The sequence below is a fragment of the Ochotona princeps genome, chromosome 27, assembly GCF_030435755.1.
Source record: "Ochotona princeps isolate mOchPri1 chromosome 27, mOchPri1.hap1, whole genome shotgun sequence".
Lineage (NCBI taxonomy): Eukaryota > Metazoa > Chordata > Mammalia > Lagomorpha > Ochotonidae > Ochotona > Ochotona princeps.
Genome location: NC_080858.1, coordinates 21,803,907 through 21,823,648, shown reverse-complemented (window position 1 = coordinate 21,823,648; position 19,742 = coordinate 21,803,907). Strand labels below are relative to the sequence as shown.

The window sequence follows — 19,742 nt, the reverse complement described above, 5'->3', positions numbered from 1 at the left end:
CCGTGGTGCAGCGGCTCAGGGCATGCAGCGAAGCAAGGCAGGGAGGCCTACACGGAGCGTATGCCACCTGCATACATTTCTTGGCTCCGCAGAGTCCTTTCCGTTATCTCTGAGGCAGGAAAGCGGCTGCTGAGAGTGCCTCAGGGTCTTGGCAGATCTCGTTGAGCTGGCAGGGAGAAAACAGAACAAAATGGGTTCTGGGCAGGGGCTGCAGGGGCTGGCTTCTACCAGGGCTGAGGGTGGCTCCACTCTTACCCTGCCATCTCTGAAGACCCAGGAACAGCAGTGCAAGGAGGAAGAGGCTGCTGGCGATGAGGAATCCAGAGGTTCTCTGCTCTGGAGGTGAGAGCAGTGTAAACAGCGATCCATCACCTCACCCGAGAGCCTTCCCCAAGCTGCATGTGGGTCCTTGTGTGGGGTCGCCGGTGTTCACACAGCAGCCTCTGCCTCTGCCCACCTCTGCCCACCTCGGCACACGCTTCTGCAAACTACTTTGCAGCACAGATTTTGGTTTGATTTGTTGTGGAGAGTTTTGTAAACCAGGGGCAGTGGTGTGAGCGGGGAGACAAACCCTGTGTTGGAGAGCCTTGCAAGCTAAGGAGCAGCCCAGTAGGGTGTGGTGACCACCCCCCAACCCCAGCTGTCTGCGCTTGGGGGTGCAGATTCTTCTCCGTTTAAAATCTCCCAGCAGTGTTTTGGGACTTCCAGCTGGGACAGCCTGCAATCCTGTAAGCAACAGCTGGTGGCCTGTTGGTTGTATTTTCTTCTTCACCTCTTCTTGGGAGGTAGCTGTGGGCAGATTATGTAACTTCTGCGAAGGCTAGTTCACTGTAGAAGGGAATTTGCAGCACCTAAAGTTGCCTGTGCAGTGTCTGAACGTGAACTTGCTCCATAAATGTCATCACCTCTGACATTCCAAAGCCACTTTCTCCTTCCCCCATATACCCTTGCCTGTGGTGCAGCTGGGTTCTTTGCTGTTCTGGAATTATGCCAAAAGGTCAACTCAGATGCCTCCTCCCAGTCATTGTCCCTGCCTTGCTCCGTATTCTGTCTCTCTGGCTGGACCCTCAGCCCCAGGAATTCCTTCAACTTGACCTCCAGCCCTGCAGGTGTTGCCTGGGACCCCAGAGGTCAGGGTGTGGTGAAGCCGCAGGGGCTGGAGGGGGAAGAGGGGAAGCTGTCAGGAGCAGAGGCGGCAGCATGAAGGAACTGGGACTGACCAGCATGCATTAGGACAGCAGAACAAGGCCGAGATAAGCGAGAGGCAGGAGAGCCACAAGCCCAAGTGCAGGAGCCGGGAAAGGATGGTCCCAGTGTACCTGATGGGGGAACCCAGGTGCTAGCCGCAAGTGGCTCCTCCAGAGAGCTGTGGATGACCTGGCAGGTGTACGTGGCGCCTGCAGGGCCGGGTTCTGCCACGAGGGAGGAGGAGATGGCAAAGGTGCCTGCCAAACTCTGCCTGAGGTTGGAGAAGGAGGCCCCGGAGACTTGTCTAGGGGCTCCACCCGGCTCCTCGCGGGTCCACGTCACGGCCACATTCAGAGGGTAATAGCCAACGATGTGACACACCAGAGTGGGTGGCAGGGCTCTGCTGATCAAGCTCAGTTGTACCTTGGGGGAAGCTGAAGGAAGAACGCGGAATCAGACTCCAGGGGGATCCAGCTCGGGGAGGCAGGAAGACGAGTTGTGTTTATCCACTGGGAGTGGCAGTCGGTTGTGGAGGCTGAAGTCTCCTCCCAAGGGGTGGGCGTGAGGGGGTTTCCCTGGATGCAGGGTGTAAGTGGGGTGCGTTTTCAGGAGCAGGAAACAGTAAAGATACGCGTTGGCTGCTTGTCCCAACATGAAGACTTATCAGTGACTCCCGGTTGGAACCACTCTCGCCACTCCTCCCAGGCTGGCTACTGTTCTTGCTTTGAATATAACCCAAAATGGCAAGGGTGGCTGGAAATGGCCAGTTAGGGCATGACAGTAAGATCATGGGCTGGGACCTGGCACTGTAGCCTAGCAGCTAAGGTCCTTGTCTTGCACATGCTGGAATCCCTTATGGGCACTGGTTCTAATCCCAGCAATTCCACTTCCCATCCAGCTCCCTGCTTGTGGCCTGGGAAGGCAGTCAAGGATGGCCCAAAGCCTTGGGACTTTGCACCCAGGTGGGAGACCTGGAAGAGGCTCCTAGCTTTGGATCGGCACAGCTCTAGCTATTGGGGCCACTTGGAGGGTGAATCAATGAACGAAAGATATTTCTGTCTCTCCTCTCTGTATATCTGACTTTTCAATAATAAATAAATAAATCTTAAAAAAAAAAAAAGATCATGGCCTGGACATGTGATGGAGACATCTTGGAGCCCAGCAGGCCCTTATCTGATGGAACCTGCTCTTCTAGGATGATGGCATCTAGGAATGCAGTCTGTTCAGATCCCCATCTGGAAGAATGCACTCAGTGGGCTTCTCCCTTCCCCCTCACTCCAGGATGGCTGAGTCCTGGCCTCACCTTGGATGTTGAGCTGGATGATTTGTTGCGCCTGGTACCGTGAGGTGGTGATCTGGCAAATGTGGACCCCCTCGTCCTTGACAGTGAGCCCTGGTAGAGTGAGGGAGGCGTTCCTGGCCATGTGCAGCTGGTCTGGATCCAGGGTAGCTCCCTGCCGCTTGGCCTGGTCCTTTCCTGAGGTCCAGCTGTACACCTGTTGGCCTCTGCCCTGATGCTGTTGCCGCCAGTCCACGCTGATGAGATCTAAACCTGGTGCCATGGAAAAGCCACAGTGCAAGGAGACTGAGGACCCCAGCGAGGCAGTCAGGGATTGGGTCTGTGTTGTCACCTGGAATTCCACTGCAGAGAGAAAAAGAGGTGGTGGGCGGGCTGCTTCCTTGTTGAAGCCTTGGTTATGTGGTCTCAACCTGTGACTCCTGCCCCCTTTTTCTTTCCTGGACAGTGAGTTCCCATTGAACTAATTTTCCAGCAGATGAAACCACAAAGAAATAGGACTCTGGGGCCAGTGTTGTGGAACAGTGAGTTAAGCTGCTAACTGTGATACCAGCATCCTGTATGAGCATCAGGTTGAATCCCACCTGCTTTGCTTCCCTGTTAATGCACCTAGGAAAGCACTGCAAGGTGGTTCAAGCACTTGGGGCCCTGCCACCCACGTGGGAGACCCAGAGGGAATGCCAGCTTGTTGACTTTATTAGTCTGGGCCACCCTGGGCTATTGCAGCCATTTGGGGAATGAACCAATGCATGGAAGATTCTCTCTGCCACTCTGCCACTCTGCCTTTCAAATAAATATCAAGGAAATGAAGTAGCCTTTTGGAAAGGCAGCATGGCATACTTGGTGATCTTTAACCATATTAGAGTTGCTTATGCTTTAGGCAGTGTGATGAGAGCTATGGATCCCTCGCTAGGAAATCACACGGGCACCAGGTGCTGCCATGCTCAGCTGCTCACGTGAGCCTGCTGTGAAGACCAAGCACACAGCAGCAGGATTTGAGCCCTGCACACTTAACCCAGTGAATTGTGCAGAAGGCAATCAGCCCAATACCGATGGCGGGTAACCGTGCAAGACAGCTGGCCAGGACTCTTCAAAAATGTCAATGAATAGGTGACTTTAGATCAAAATAAGGAGACAAGACAGTCGGACGTAGTTTGCACAATCCTTCTTGGAATCCTGGGGGTTAGAGAAGGAAAAAGGAAACTAAAGACTGTTCCTGGGACAGCTGGGGAGCTCTGAATGTGGCCTGGACACCTAGGAGTCGTGTTGTGTGCGTTTAGTGGTGACCCGTAGTGCAGCAAGACATGTGGTGGGAGTGTGTGCCTTGGCGGGGCATGTCATCACCAGTGCTGTTCACAGCTGCCCGGGCGAGGGGCTGGGGTTTTTCAGTGGATCTGATTATTGTCCTCCGAGTCTTTCTGCGCTGCACCCCATTCTGTGTGCACTGTCAGCAGCTCACTCCCCACCTTGGTTTGCCTCTGTAGGGATCTCAGTGTGTTACTTAGAAGGACTGTGTCCTGGTCCTTGCCCCTGCACTAACAGCTGCTAGCCTCAGGAGTGTTTCAGCTGAAGCTCTGCCGTCTGCAAGTTCTCACTTCAGGGAGGGGCGGAGACCATGTGCTGTGGTCGTAACAATTGAGTTCAAATAAATGGGCCTTCAGAGTTTTCTCATTGGTTGGGTTTTGGGTAGGGAGCTTCCAGCCACTGGTTCGCTCTCCAGGTGCCCACAATGTCCGGGACCAGGCTACAGCTGGAGCTGCATCCTGGAGCTGGAAACTGGGTACAACATCCAGCTGTCCCACGTAGGGAGGAAGTGGGCGGGAATCCAGTTCCTTGGGGCATTGCCCCTGCTCCCTGGGGTCCATGGTAGTGGCAGTGAGAGGCAGGAGTGGGAGAACTAAGAGCTGAGAAGTGAACTCAGGTGCTCCCACGGTGGGAAGTGTGCGCCTTAGCCACCAGGCCAATCCGCACGCCCTGCCACCTGTTTGGTAGGGTTGAAAAATCCCCATAGCAGAAAAGGGGAAATCCCTAACCCGGCTGGGCCCATGAGAGCCACTGGACACACATGAGGCCCCCTCTTCTCTGATGTGGTGGGATGAGCAGAGCTTGGGTCCCAGGAAGGTTAGAGGGTTCTGGGGGCTTTCCATGGGGATGCAGGCAGATCCCCTCATTATCTCTGGACCTGATTGTCCCTTTTTGGATGGGCAGACCCTGGGGAAGCCTGCCATCATGTCCCAGTTTCCCATGTCTCAAGGACCTGCACTGGGAGAGAAGAACTGCTTTTGTGCCTGTACTGCCCGGTGTTGCCAGCTTCCCAGCGTCTTCCTGCTCTGGACTCAGGGGTTTCCAGGAAGGAAGGAAGGACCTAGGCCTGAGAGTCCCCTGAGGTGAACGATATGGATGCAAGTGGACCTCCTCCTCCTTTCCTCCATCTCCCCATTTTAAAAACAGGAACACGAATGCTTCCTTTCACACTCTCACCTGTGGTCCGTACAGTCCCCTGGGGGCTCAGGGGTAGTTTCAGAGTGGGATGCCAGCTGGCCCCACTCTTAGCATCTCCGAGGGTCTTCATGACCATAGAGACACTGGGGCCCCCTCCAGACACCTGCACGTTGCTGATGAACCAAGTTGCTTCTTCAGCAGGTGCCTCTTGTTTGGCCTGGAGGACGTAGCGGGAGATCTCACAGGTCACCTCCGCGTCACTGCAGTCGGCGTGGAGCAAGGCCTCGGCCTGGGGAATCTGCACCTGATCCACTGTACGGGGAAGGGTGGCCCGCAGAGGTCAAGTTGGACTGACAGTGCCAGGGCCCGTGGGAAGCAGGTATGGGTGGGAGAAAGCAGAACTGGGCTGTCCCGGGGTTGGAGGAAGGGAGGGAGCCCAAAAGGACTTTAAGGACAAGGGATGACACGCTTTTACCTGAGGCCTCGAAGACAACGCGGGGGTCGTCTTGGGCCACCGTATCCCCTTGGAAGTCGGTGAAGCCTTCCAGGGAGCTGTCCTCCGGCACTGGCACCTGCTTCAGGACAAGCAAGGCCCTCTCCTTGTTGGCAGGGCTGGCAAATGCCCCGCGATGCCCACCATCCATGGCCAGGAAGCAATCCAAGATCACGTCTACTGCCCGCCACTGGCTTTCTGCTGCCTGGGCCCCTGCAGGGAACAGAGTGGAGTGGAAGGTGCCCTGGGCCTGCCTCCATCCCCTGAGTCCTGAGTCCCCAAGGAAGCCGAGTTGTTTTCCCGAGAACCCCTCTGTGCTCCTGTCACCCCACAACTGGCTTGGCAGAAAGCACTTGCTGCTCCGAGCATGGATTAGGTCCAGTCCTAGGATGTGCCTTAATTTTTTTTTTTTTTTAAGGAAAAATGATTTACTGAAAAGCAATACTGTGGGCAGCATTGCACTGGTGGGCACAAGAAGCGACACTTTAGCTAGTTAATTCTACAAAGGAGAAAAGTTTATTCAGCAGTCTGAAGTGCTAAACCTAAAAGGATTAGTATATTCTAGGATCTTATGATTTAAAAAAAAATCTCTCCTATTGTAACCAACGGAAGAAATTGTTTCTCTTTTGGGTACTGGTGTGATCGCTCATTTGGCTAAACATCCTCCTGCAAGCTCTGGGATCCCGTATGCGCACTGGTTTGTGTCCCGGCTACTCCAGCTCCATTCCAGCTCCCTGCTTGTGGCCTGGGAAGGTGGCAGTAGAGGATGGTTCTTGGGACCCTGCACCCACATGGGAGACCTGATTGGATTGACTGAGCTCTGGTCATTGTAGCCATTTAGGGAGTGAACCAGCAGATGGAAGACCTTCCTCTCTTTGTCTCTCTTTATCTTTGACAGTCTGCCTTTCAAATAAAAATAAACAAATCTCTTTAAAAAACAAATTATTTCCATTTAAGTAAGAAGAAATTAACCAAATTAACCTTTACCACTTAAATGAATACTGAGCTCTATTGAATAGCACTTTTACTGCATGTGATAAAGTTGTGGCAAAATCACTTGTAAAATTCTGATAACAAAAGCATCACGCTCCTGATATTAGAAGACTTTTATAACTGCTGGGCGTGGCCTTCAGAAACCTCTACTTTAGTTTCCCCTAAACTAAAACCCAGGCTGTTTAGCTCAAATCCCAGCTCTGCCACTTACACATGCCAACTACCAATACTTAACCTCTCTGTGCCTTAGAGCCCTCACCTGTAAGAGGGCATTTTGAAGAGCTATTATGAGAATTTAAAAGGTCAGTATATAACTAAAATGGGCTCGCAGAAATGGGCTGGCCCGCAGAAATGGGCTCAACAGATGTTGCTAGTCATTATTATTATTACCAATGTCATCATCATCATCCTCAGCTTCAGTTTTACACAAGTTCCTTTATTCTTACGTGAGAAGAAACTGTCAGTTTTATCAGTTATTTTTATGTGAAAGGCAAATTTATAGAGACAGAGAGAGAGATCTTCCAACCACTGGTTCACTCCCCAAATGGTCGAAACAGCCAGAGTTGAGCTGATCTAAAGTCAGGAGTTTCTCCCAGGTCTCCCACATGGGCAAAGAGCCCCAAGGCTTTGGGCCATCTCCCAGTGCCTTCCCAGGCCACCAGCAGGGAGCTGGATCAGAAGTGGAACAACTGGGACACAAACCAGCACCCATGTTAGGGCTTCAGGCAGAGGATTAGCGTGCTGTCCCACAGTGCCGGCCCCTGAAGCTTTCAGTTTTCACTATGTGGGAGGAACAATGTTCAGCACTTCCAACATAATAATCCTGCAATTTAGGCATTTTTAAAAACATTGATACATTGTACATTACTGAATAGGAAACATTCAGCAGATTCTTTGTGTTAAAACTTGATGTTAGTGTGTGAGAATAGGTTATTTGGGCGAGTGGATTACTAACTCTCCAGAATTTACACTTAACTTGTTTTTAAACTACATTTATATTTTAAAAAAATGAATTATTTGAGAGGCAGAGAAACAGAGAAAAAGAATGAAGAGCTCCTGTCTGTTGATTCACTCCCCAAGTGGCCAAGGCCAGGCCAAAGCCAAAAACCAGGAACTCAACCTGGGTCTCCCACATGGGTGGCAGGAGCCTGCCTGCCCTAGGTCTATACTAGCAGGAAATGAGGTGCACCGTCTCCCAAGGTCTATACTAGCAGGAAATCAGGTGCACAAGCCAGAGCCATGAACTGAGTCCAGGTACTCTGATGTTAACAGAGAGACAAGGAGAGACAGAGAGATCTTCCATTTGCTGGTTCACTCCCCCTGATGGCCACAAGAGCCAGAGCTCGGCCAGGTTGAAGCCAGGAGCTTCCTTTGGGTCACCCGTGTAGGTGACAGGGGTGTAAGTACTTGGCCATCTGCTGGTCATCAGTAGGGATTTGGATCAGAAATGGAGGAACAGGAACATGAAGTGGTGACCATATGGGATTCCAGAATTTCAGGCAGTGGCTTTACCTGCTTCCCCACAGCACCAGCCCTCTCAAACTTGTTTTTATATTTTTATCTTTATTTCTTTTTAAAAATGTATTTTATTTTGTTTGATGGTATAGGTCCATAGGTTCTGGGATTGCCCATGCCCTCCCCCCTCCCCACATTGATTTTCTCTTTAGTTTTACAATGGATGTCCTTCATGACTAGTCGCAAGTCCACTGTACTGCTGTTGAAGTGTTTCCCAACAATGTAGGCATGGACACTGTCAGGGAGTCCATCATCTTATGCTGGGATAGTTTCAGTTCTTTCACTGGGAGTCCATCTCTGGTCTGCTTGCACAGAGACATCCAGCACTTTGTCTTCATGTCTGAACATATCAGTCTCCGCACATTTCCTTTATATATCCCCTAACTTACAGAATCATTTTAAGATTTATTTTATTTTATTTTATTGGAAAGGTAGATATACAGAGAGGAAGAGAGACAGAGAGGAAGATCTTCCATCCGTTGATTCACTCCCCAAGTGGCTGCAACAGTCAGAGCTGAGCCGATCCAAATTCAGGAGCCAGGAGTTTTCTCTGGGTCTCCCATGCGGGTGCAGGGTCCCAAGGCTTTAGGCTGTCCTCGACTGCCTTCCCAGGCCACAAGCAGGGAACTGGATGGGAAGCGGGGCCACAGGGATACAAACCCGCACCCATAAGGGATCCCGGTGCTTGCAAGACCAGGACTTTAGCCAGTAGGCCACCATGCCAGGCAATTTTTTTTTTTAATATTTATTTTTCTGATACAGTTCCACAAGCTCAGGGATTCCCTTTCCACCCTCCCCCGACTATTTTTTCTCATATTATTATAATAGTATAATCCTTCAGCAGCAGTCACAAGTCCATCATTCTGCTGGTGAAGTGTTTCAGGACATTGTAGGTATAGACAATGGTAGAAAGTCCAGCATCCTATTGTCAAGATATATTAAAGTTTCATTGGGAGTCCATCTTTTATTTGGGAGTAGAGACATATACTGCAATGTATTTTCACTTCTTGGTATGCTAGTCTCTCTTATACAGTTCCTCCAGATGAATATATGTAAACATACACACATATGTATATACATATCCACATCTATATCCATTGCTCATACATTTGCATGAAAGTTGCCTGACATCAGAGAGAACATATGATATTTGTCCTTTGGGGATTGACTAATTTTACTGAGCATAATGGTCACTTTGGGACCATTCTGTTGCAGATGGTAGAATTTCATTTTTAATTTGCCTTCATCTTTTACTCTGATCGCCAACAATTGAATCAAAGACTCTCTGTCTTCAGTCAGGGATCCTCAAACAAGTCCCTGAGCAAATGCTGCCCTACCTCACCCTCCAGAGAGGCCCAAGGCTCTCACAGCCATGTCTCAGGTGTCCTGGCAAGCCCACAGATAGCCAACCTCCCCTGCCCCACCTCGGCTGCCGCCCGAGACATGGCTGCTCCTGCAAGGTGTCTGCTTTCAGGCCAGCGGCTTCCCCAGCACTCCACCCCCAAGAGAAGGGTGCCCTTTAAATCTACTCGCCTGCCCGCCTGGAGCTGGCAGCCCATTCTCCCCCACACCTGGCTCCCCATTTTGCCAGCAGCCGAGTCTCTCTCCCCCACGTCGGAATTCAAAGGTGATTGGAAGCCATGGCTGGCGCCTATTGCCTTCCTGGGATCTGGGAGGGAGGTTATTTGAGCCTTCTCTCTCCGACTCACCCGTTTCTGCCGCGCCGCCGCACAGAGCCAAGCAGAGGAGCAGGCAGCCCGCTGCTGCTGCCTCCTCCGCCTCCGCGTGCATGGGGGCTGCTCCCTCTGCGCCCCCCGAGCCCACGCTGGCAGGGCCCAGGATCAGCAGAGGTACAGCAAACACCCCTTGGGTGGCCGGCCTGCTGCGTGCGCCTCTCGGCTGTCTTCTCTTTCACTTTCACTTAGAGGGAAGTGGCTCTGAGCTCGTCTGTGCCTCTGGACGAAGCCATTTGCAGCTGCTGCCTGCTCTTTCTCGCCACCTTTGCTCCCCAAGTCCGCAGACCATCTCGAGGCTTGACTGTGTTGCAGCTACCTTGAGCTCCCCGCAACCCAACGTCCATGGTGATTGAAGCCTGGAAACGGGGCGGAGTGGGGTGGAGGGACACATGGAACCCAAAGCAGGATCCTGGGTAGCCCTGGGGGACCCGTCAGTTTCAGGCAGTGGCCGTGCACCTGCCCCGCCCCACCACTTTCCCCTCCTCTTCCCCTTGGTCGGTCCCAGTGCAGATTAGAGGGAGAAGTCTCCTCCCTTAGACCGCTGGTCTTCCTGTAGAGACCAGGAGAGGCTGCCAGCTGAGGTTGGGACTTCCAGAGAGAAAGCTGGAGCGCTGGTGGTCCCTCACTTTATTTTGCAGGTCAGCAAGAACAGTACATGAGGCTTTCCAGGCTACAAGTGCATGTTGCAGCCAGGGCCTTGCAGCAGGAGCGAAGCTGGCTGGGCCAGGGCATACCCAGGGCTCCTGTCTTTGTCACTGCCAGTCTCAAAAAGGCATACTTGGTCCAGTCTGTTACACCAGAAAGGGTCCTGGCGAGAGGGTGGTCCCAACACTGAGGCTGCCCCATCTCATTCTCTGGCTGGCCTGTGGTAGGGGGGGTGGAGGTGAGGGTTTTCTTGCAGTGATGAGCCTACCGCCCCCCTCATGCCCCCTCTCACCCCCCATCTGCACCCCAGTGCAGGCTCAGGGGTAATAAGCAGGCTCTGGTTTCCGGTAATCCTCTTGGATAGGGATGGCACTGCCTTCCTCCTCCCTGGGGCAGCTGTAGGTTCCAGACTCGGCAGGTACCCCTGCGCCCTCTCCTTTGTCTGCAGGAAGAAAATCAGGGCGGTCTTGGCTAGCACAGAGGGTAGGGAGTGAAGGAGAGAGACAAAGGAGAGAGGGCAAGCTTGGGGGACTGCTGTGTTGTGTGTGTGTGTGTGTGGAGGGGTGGGGGTCGCCAGCTGCAAATGAAGAGAGGAGTAGGAAGCAGGGCTGGGCAAGATGGAGCTTGGGAGCCTCTAGGGCGGCCCAAGCGAATGGGCTGAGCGTCTGGCTTGGTCTCTTACTTGAACCGTATTTTCTCTGTTGATGGAGAAGCAGGGTTGCACCCACGGTGAAAACAAGAAACATTCCGGAGAAGATGACAGCAATGTGAACGCAGTCTGAACTGCAAGGGGACCTGTGTGCTGTGTTGGGAAGGCAGGTACAGGTGTTTAAGGGGAGAGCCCAGCCCTGCAGTTTGCCCTGCCTCCCTGGTCCTCTCCCTCCCCCACCTCTTCCTGCTCCAGGGAGCTTTTTGGTCGGCTCTCTCTCCTTTCCCTTTGCTCCGGTGTGGTTCCAGAAGAACACTTACCTGGCCGGTGGGTTGGAACATCCGGAGCAGGCAGCTGCCGCAGGTCAGCTGGAGTCTGTCCAGGCCTGTCTACCCTGGCCTCTGGCGTCCCTAGAGAAACAGGCACAGTGAGCAGTAGCACAGGGCACTCCGAAGGGCCTGTTGACCTCAAGGCCTGTGGTCCTAGATGAGGTGTGATGCCCCACACCCCCAATCCCAGGGGAGTGGGCATGATGCGGGGGAGGGGAAGTGGGGTCTCATCCCTACCCCAGTAACTCGACAGAGGGCTGGCTGCCTGGTACCTACTTTCGGCATAAGGTAAGTGAGTGGTCTGTTGTCGTCGGCCTGGGTCCTGAGAAGGCTGGGTGGTCAGTGAGCGGTGTGCAGGAGGATCACACTCAGTGCACTCTTTGTCCCTGCACTGCCAGCCACTGGGGCAGGTGCACTCGGCATTGGTGGTGATGGTGCAGTTATGGATGAGAAGACCTGGAGAAGCGAGGGAGAATGCAGGACACTCGGGCCTCCTGAGACCAGTGAGGTTTACCCTGTTAGCCCCTCAGCCCACCTCTGGAGACCACCACCCGCCCCTGCCTAAGGCCTGCCTCTCCCTGTCACCCCATGCCTTTGCCATCACTGTCACTGAAGACAGGTGGACTTCACTGAAATTTTTTGGGTTCAGAAAATGTGGCAACTGCTTACATAATTTTCTGTTACTCACTGATCATTTAAGAACTTGATTAAAGTATAATATGTATATAAAAGGTACACAGGTCAAGGTCTAAAGCTGAAGAACTGATACAAATTGTGGGATCGGTGTTGTGGTGTAGCACATGAAGCTACTGCCGTGACTCTGACATCCTTCATGAATGCCGATTTGTATCCTGAGTGCTCTACTTCTGATCCAGTTTCCTACTGGTGGTCTGGAGAAAGCAGCAGAGGATGATCCAGGGTCCTTGGGCCCTTGCACCCTGCGGGAGACCAGGAGGAGAGGTCTGGCTTCTGGCTTCAGCCTGGCTCAGCCCTGACTGATGTAGCCATTTGAGGAATAAGCCCACTGATGGAAAATCTCCCTCAGTCTCTTCTCTCTCTGTCTCTATATAACTGCCTTTTAAATAAATAAACAAATCTTTTAAAACAGATTTGCTGCACATTGGACTCAGGTGTAGGCAGTGTCAAGGCAAGAGAGAGAAAATGGCCAGCAGTGCGCCTTCCTAGCACCAGCCCCAGAGGGCAGCTACACTCCGGACTTTTGCCAACTTTTGTATGTTAGAGAAGGAATCACACAGCATGTTTGCCCTCCTGCCTGGATTCTTCTACCCAGTCTTTTGGGAATGCTGTTCATGCTGTTGAGGCTAACTGCAGATTGATCCATCTGCAATAGATTGATCCATCCCACTACTGATTTGGGTAGTTTTCCATTGCTAGCAAGTAGGAATAGCGCTGCGAAGACCTCTGATATTTGTCACTTTACTAGAGGGGCTGGCATTATGGTGCAGTGGGTAAAGCCACAGCCTGTAACTCCCTGTGTATGGGCACTGGTTCGAGTCCTGACTCCTGGGCAAATAGAAGATGATCCAAGTGTGTGAACCCCTCCCACCCAGGTAGGAGTTCTAGATGAGGCTCCTGGCTTTGGCCTGGCCCAGCCCAGGTTGCTGTGGCTCTCTGGAGAGTGAACCAGCAGATGGAAGATCTCCCTCTCTCTCTCTCTTTAACCCTCTAAGTCTATCAGATAAATAAATCTTTAGAAAACTAAATAGCTTTGTTGGAATGTTGCTCGATTATAGATACCCTATGCTTTAAAAATACAAGCTTTACTAAGTGGGGACGGGAGGGGACAAGGGCTAATGGTCAGTTACACTAGGAGAGTGGGCCTTTTTTTCCCCTCCAGGAAGGCAGATTTAAAGAGAGAAGGAGAGAGAGAGTTTTCCCATCTACTGATTCACTCCCCAAATAGCCACAATGGCCAGAGCTGAGCTGATCTGAAGCCAGGTGCCAGAAGCTTCTTTCTGGGTCTCCCACATAGGTGCAGAGGTCCAAGGACTTGGGCCATCCTCTACTGCTTTGCCAGACTACAAGCAGAGAGCTGGATGGGAAGTTGGGCCGCCAGACATGAACCGGCGCCCGTATGTTCTGGGTGCCCCATTTCTTTACCTTGTTTGCTTCCTGAGAACCTGGAAGTGGGCTGGAGCTGCAGCTCCCCATCCACACTTAGCTGCACCATCCCCGTGCTCACAAACGCTCCTTCTCGGCCCTCAGCACACACACACACATCACACACATGTGCATACACACCACACACATGTACATACGCACCACGGACATGCAACACCACATACATGCACACACCACCTATGTGGATATGCACGTTACACAAAGCACACTCTCCGCGTGCAGACATACCATACATGCACACATAGACATATGTACTTACACACACCACAAGTACACACAGACACACATCACATAGGCACACATGCACCCTTGCCCATCGTCTCACCAGAGTTGCAGTGGCGGCAGCTCTCACAGTGGGGCCGGCTATGGTGGTCCGGAGAGAAGGAGACCCCGGGGATGCATGGCTTACACTGCGTGGCCTGTGTGTGTTCTTCACAGTCCTTCACCAAGAATGTGCCTGGGAGCCCAGGGTCCAAAGTCAAAGCCAGGGGAGGCTGCTCCAGGTCCCTCTCCAAGGCGGCACCTGCTCCCCCACCCCCACCCCTGGGCTGCTGAGGGAGGGATTCCTCTCTTTGCTTGCAGCGGTCTGGCTGCCCCATGCTTTTCTCTCTCCCTTACACCTGCTCTTCCTCCCCACTTTCCGGCCCCTACCGTGGCCCATCTCACCTGGCTCACACATCCGGCAGCACTGTTGTCCTTGGGCCCGGTATTGTCCCTCTGGACAGCCGTCCAAGGCTGATGTTGCTGAAAGGCTTGCCAGCGTCCCCAGCACGCACAGCCAGCAGGGAGCGGGCCACGCCATGGCTCCTGACCCAGGAGGGCTTGTCCTGCGTGCTGGTCGCTGACTGTGGGTCTCTCTGTAGCGGGCACCTCCCCAGCTGGGCACCGGGGGGCCTCTTGGCACCTCCTGGGCAGTGGCTGCAGTTCGTGCCCCAGTTCCCCCAGGTGGCAAGCCAACCTTTGTCGGCAGCTGAAGCTCTGCTGTGGCTGATTTTTTTTTCCTCTCAATAACAACCTCCACCCCTTCCCCTTTTGCACGTGCTGCGGAGTGCTGCCTTCCCGCAGCAGCCCGGCCTCTGCTCGCTTCTGGGCTAGCGGGGAAGCCTTGGACCCATCCGCGCCTCAAGAGGATGTCGAATGTGCTCAGTCTCCCGCCTCGCTCACTCACGTCCTGAACTGTCGCCCACCCTTTCACCAACTCATCTGCAAGGCCTCCCTCTCCCCAAACATTGCATAGACAGAACCACTATGAAGAAAGAAAGGGGACCCAGCTCCCCAAACTATTAACAAAGTATTTTTAAAAAGATTTATTTGGAAGGCAGATTTACAGAGAGAAGGAGAGACAGGGAGAAAGATCTTACATCACTAGTTTACTCCCCAAATAACCACAATGGCCAGAACTGAGAAGATCTGAAGCCAGGAGCCAGGAGCTTCCTCCTTGTCTCTCACGTAGGTGCAAGGTCCCAAGACTTTGGGTTGTCCTCCGCTGCTTTGCCAAGCCACACGCAGGGAGCTAGATGGGAAGCAGAATGGTGGAATCTGAACCAGTATTCAATGGGATGCTCAGCCTATTACATCATGGCGTCACCCCTAAAACATCTGAAAAATATTTTTGGTGGCCCGGCGCGGTGTCCTAGTGGCTAAAATCCTTGCCTTGAATGTGCTGGAATCCCATAAGGGCTCCAGTTCTGATCCCGGCAGCCCTGTTTCCCATCCACCTCCCTGCTTGTGGCCTGGGAAAGCAGTCGAGGATGGCCCAAGGCCTTGGGATCCTGCACCTACGTGGGAGGTTCCTGGCTCATGGCTTCGGATTGGCACAGGACCAGTTGTTGTAGTCACTTGGAGAGTGAATCATCAGATGGAAGATCTCTGTTTCTCTTCCTCTCTGTATATCTGACTTTCCAATAAAAATAAATAAATCTTGAAAAATATATGTTTTTGGAGTGGGTGCTATGCATTGGTTCAACTGGCTAATCCTCAACCTCAAGCGCTGGCATCCCATGTGGGAGCTGGTTCATATCCTGGCTGCTCTACTTCCCATCTGGCTCCCTGCGTATGAAGAAACCTGGAGGAAGCTCCTGGCTTCAGATCAGCTCAGCTCTGGCCATAGTGACATTTAGGGAGTGAACCAGCAGATGGAGGACCTTTCTCTCTGTCTCTCCTTCTCTTTGTAATCTGGTCTTTCCAATAAAAATAAATAAATCTTAAAAAATATGTTTTGTTGTTTATTTGAAGGGCAGAGAAAAAGAGCCAGACAGGGAGAGTTCTCACCCACCGGTTCATTCCCCCAGTGCCTGCATGGGTTGGAACTTGACTGGGGTGTTCATTTCACATCTCCCAGGAAGTAGCAGAAACCCTTCTTATTGAGCCATCCCTGCTGCCTTTCAGAGTCTGCATGGGCAGGACACGAATCAGTACCCATATAGGATGCCGCATCTTGAAAGTGGAGGATTAGCCTATTGAGCCATGGTGCTGGCCCTTGCTCCACTTCTGATCTAGCTCCCTGCTGATGCTTCTAGAAAGCAATGGAAGGTGGTCCCATACTTGGGTCTCTGCACCTATGTGGGATATCTGTATAAAGGTCCTGACCCCTGGCTATGACTTGGCTCAGCTTTGTCCTTTGCGGCCATGTAGTGAGTAAACCAGTGCTATCTCTCTCTCTCTCTCTCTCTCTCTCTCTCTCTCTCTCTCTGTGTACCCCACCACACACACACACACACAACTCTGACTTTCGCATATTTCAATCAGTCTTTTTTTTTTTAAAGATTTATTTATTTGATTACAAAGTCAGATATACAGAGAGGAGAGACAGAGAGGAAGATCTTCCTTCCGATGACTCACTCCCCAAGTGAGCCGCAACAGCCGGTGCGCGCCGATCCGATGCCGGGAACCAGGAACCTCTTCCGGGTCTCCCACGTGGGTGCAGTGTCCCAATGCATTGGGCCGTCCTCAACTGCTTTCCCAGGCCACAAGCAGGGAGCTGGATGGGAAGTGGAGCTGCCGGGATTAGAACCGGTGCCCATATGGGATCCCGGGGCTTTCAAGGCGAGGACTTTAGCTGCTAGGCCACGCCACCGGGCCCTTCAATCAGTCTTAAAAAGAGGATATGATGGGTCAATGTCCATCTCTCCTTGGTCACATTCTGTACCAGGGCATCCCATACGCTATCTTTAAGTCTTTAGGCTGCCACCTGCATGCCAAGCCTGCCTTTTCAGACTCCGGACACTCTGTCCTCACCTGGTACCCTACTTGGCCTCTCCTTCTTCTCTTTGGCTGGACCATTCCCTGTGGTTCTGGGGAGCTTGGGGCATCTCAGCTTCCGGCCTGGGGCACTTGGGATGGAATGTGGATTCCTGTGTGGGGGCACTCCTGTGTCCCCATTTCTTCCAGAAAGATTGGCCTGGGGTAATGGAGCCCATCTTGGGACCACATGGGCTGGCCACCTGCCCACTCTGCTTCCTCAGCGGCTGAGCGGTGGGGTGGCTTGTTTCTTCACAGCCTGCTTCATGGAGGGTCTTTGTGGTTATCTATATACTGCTCCTACCACATCACACCCCGTGGTCGCATCTGTTAGCTCTGTTCTCGTTTTATCCACTCTTCAGTTTCCTTTCTCTTCATTTTTTCCACCCTCTAGCCTCCCCCACCTCAGCCCTCTTGAGGGCTCCTCCAGGGGGCCCCTCAAGCAGGGAGCTGTGAACGGGTAGGACCAGAAAAATATCCTTTTTACTCGCAGGTGGGGCACCTGAATTCCCACCACAGGGAGTATTTACTTTGGGACCTGGGGACTTTCCTGTCACTAACAGACCTGCCCCATTCCTACGTTATGGGAAATATCACCTCTTTTTAAAAATTTTACTTTATTTTTGATATTTACATAGTTGAGAAAGGTATGGAGGAAAGTGGATGAGACAGTTGCTTCTAATTTTTTTTTTCCTTCTGTATCTGGAGAGGGGCGAGAGGGAAGAGGAATGGGCTGCTCCCAGCAGTCAAACCACATCAGTACCTGGGGCTAGGGGGTTGGCCACTGATGTCATCCCAGGATTCTTGATATGGAACATGTTCTGATGGTACTGCTTCAGTGGTTTTGATAGTTCTGAGATGCTGTTAATTTCATTGCTCCAATTTGAAGAAATCTTTCCAAGGTCCATTGGCTGACATAGCCCACCTTCGAGTCTCCATTCACCAGATACTTGGTGTCAAATACTTGGCCAGGGGAGTTGTCCAATCTATTCTGCCCTCCATCTTCTGCCATGGCACTCAACATCCTCTGCAGGTCTCAATGAGCTGGCTGTCCATGTGCAACTGGGCATGCTGACCACGGCACAGGCATCAGCAACTAAGGCCTAGTTCTGATACATGCATTCCAAGGCCAGACCACAAATCCTGTGATTTTCCCTGTGGTTGGGGTTCTGAATCCAGCAGTTCAGTTGGGGAGGTCCACAGAGACCTCTCCCGAGGTGACTCCAGACTTGACTCCTGTGTGTGCTAGCCAGTGCAGGGTTGGGCTCAGTCTGTCACCTGCCTACACACACAATGGTGGTTGCAGTTGCCTGGTCAGTTCTGTCCCCAGCCCCATCTCATACGCAAACCAATAGCTGCTGTGCCCCAGCCTAACCCTGCCCACCACACATTCAGCCATTATGTACACCAGCAGGAACTGCAGCATAGTCAGGTCAACCCCCAATAACCCCAACCAGGTATGCCTCCCGCCCTGGTTCCTACACATGCCAGCATGTGCAGACTGGCCTGCTCTGTACCACATCCCATCAAGCTCTTATACACGCCCATAGGTGCTTCAGCCTAGCTCAGCCTGACTGATCTCACTACCCAACCCACATGTTTGCCATCGGATGTTGTCACCTTGTTCAGTCAGGCCCACACTCAGCCCAGTTCTCATGCTCACTGGTGTGAGCTTCAGCCCAGTAAAGTGTCCACTGTTTCCCTACTAAACCCATTCTCAGCCCAGGATCTAGCACTTTCCAGGAGATACTGTGGTTTAGTCTGACATGACTTGCACCTTGGCCTGGCACTTGCCATCAGACACTGTGGCAAGGCCTGAGCATCCTGCACTTATTTTGGCTGTCGCATGTGCATTGTGGTGGCCTAGCCTCGCCTGGCTGTCCCCCAAATTCAGTTCATATGCAGGTCAGTGAGCTTTGTAACCTTGCCCAGTCCACCCCCAGTCCCAGCTCTCATGCTCACCAGTGAGAGCAGTGGCCCAAAAGGGGAGCCCCTGGAACCTCCCTATCAGGCTTGCCCCTGGCCCAGGGTTTTATGAGTGGTGTTGGTTGCTGTGGCCCAGTTTGGCATGGCTTGCCTCACCTTGGCATTTACTTGGCATTGCTTGGCTTGGCCCAGCCTTCCCCTAGTTCCAGGTCTTGCTGGTGGGTGCTGCAGCCTAGCACAGCCTGGACAGCTCCCAGTCCAAGCCCTAATGTGAACTGGTGAGTGTTGTGGCCCAACACCCAACGCAGCTTATCCTGCACCCTGTTCTGGTTCTCAAATCTGTCAGTAGGTGTTATGAATTGGCTCAGTCTGGCCCACCCCCAGACCTAACCCACACGTGTAACTGTAACTTGGCCTGATCTCTGCTGCTCCTAGCCTTGGCTGCCAAGGGGGCTGCATCCTGATAGAGGAATTCCCCAAGCTCTTTTATCAGGCCCACTCCCAGCCACAGATCTTGTGCATGCCAGTGGTTGCTCTAACCCAGCCTAGCATGGTCTACTCCCTGTCTTGGCCCTTGCCATCAGGTGCTGCAGCCTGGCTTGTTCCGCCCTGCCCCCAGTCCCAACTCTCACTGGTGAGTGCTACAGCCTAGTCCTGCCAGCTTGTCCCCATCCCTGGTTCTCATGCAAATATGCGGGTGTGGCAACCTAGCCCGGCATAACCCGCACCCTGTCCTGGCTCCCAGGCATACCAGTGTGTGCTACAACTTGGTATGACTCTGGTCCACCCCTGGAACCAGACCCCGTCCGTACCTGCCGACAAGTGGAGCACCTTGGCCTGGTCTGGCCCACACCCAGCCCCAACTGCTCACCAGAGGGAGCTACAGCCTTGTACGGAAGTTCCCCATGTTCCCGCACCCAGTCCTGCTCCCAGACCAGGATCTACTCCCAGACCAGGATTTTACACACAGCAGCTGGTGTTAGGCCCCTGCCTAGTATAGTCCAACCCTGCCACTCTTGGTCTTTGTGAGGGCTGGTGGATGTTGCATCCCAGCCCTCCCCCACACCCATTCCTGTATATACCTGTGGGTGCTGTTGCCTTGGCCCACGTGGCCTGTGTGCAAACCCAGTTCCCATGAGTGTTGGTG

At 52.7% G+C, this 19,742-nt stretch overlaps 2 protein-coding genes across 2 annotated transcripts; both read right to left on the bottom strand.

The window, feature by feature from the left end:
- Positions 1-73: 73 nt before the first annotated feature.
- TAPBPL (TAP binding protein like) lies at positions 74-10,038 on the bottom strand. The gene is made up of 7 exons (XM_004596456.2): positions 9,638-10,038; positions 5,403-5,633; positions 4,967-5,239; positions 2,492-2,830; positions 1,320-1,622; positions 256-336; positions 74-166 (listed from the first exon to the last, which is right to left on the bottom strand). Exons 1-7 carry the CDS (start codon positions 9,717-9,719, stop codon positions 141-143), a joined length of 1,335 nt encoding a protein of 444 aa, XP_004596513.2. The 5' UTR covers positions 9,720-10,038; the 3' UTR covers positions 74-140.
- A 105-nt stretch (positions 10,039-10,143) lies between these two features.
- On the bottom strand, positions 10,144-14,547 carry CD27 (CD27 molecule). The gene is made up of 6 exons (XM_004596455.2): positions 14,096-14,547; positions 13,755-13,886; positions 11,564-11,743; positions 11,279-11,368; positions 10,992-11,111; positions 10,144-10,751 (listed from the first exon to the last, which is right to left on the bottom strand). Exons 1-6 carry the CDS (start codon positions 14,229-14,231, stop codon positions 10,627-10,629), a joined length of 783 nt encoding a protein of 260 aa, XP_004596512.2. The 5' UTR covers positions 14,232-14,547; the 3' UTR covers positions 10,144-10,626.
- Positions 14,548-19,742: the final 5,195 nt, after the last annotated feature.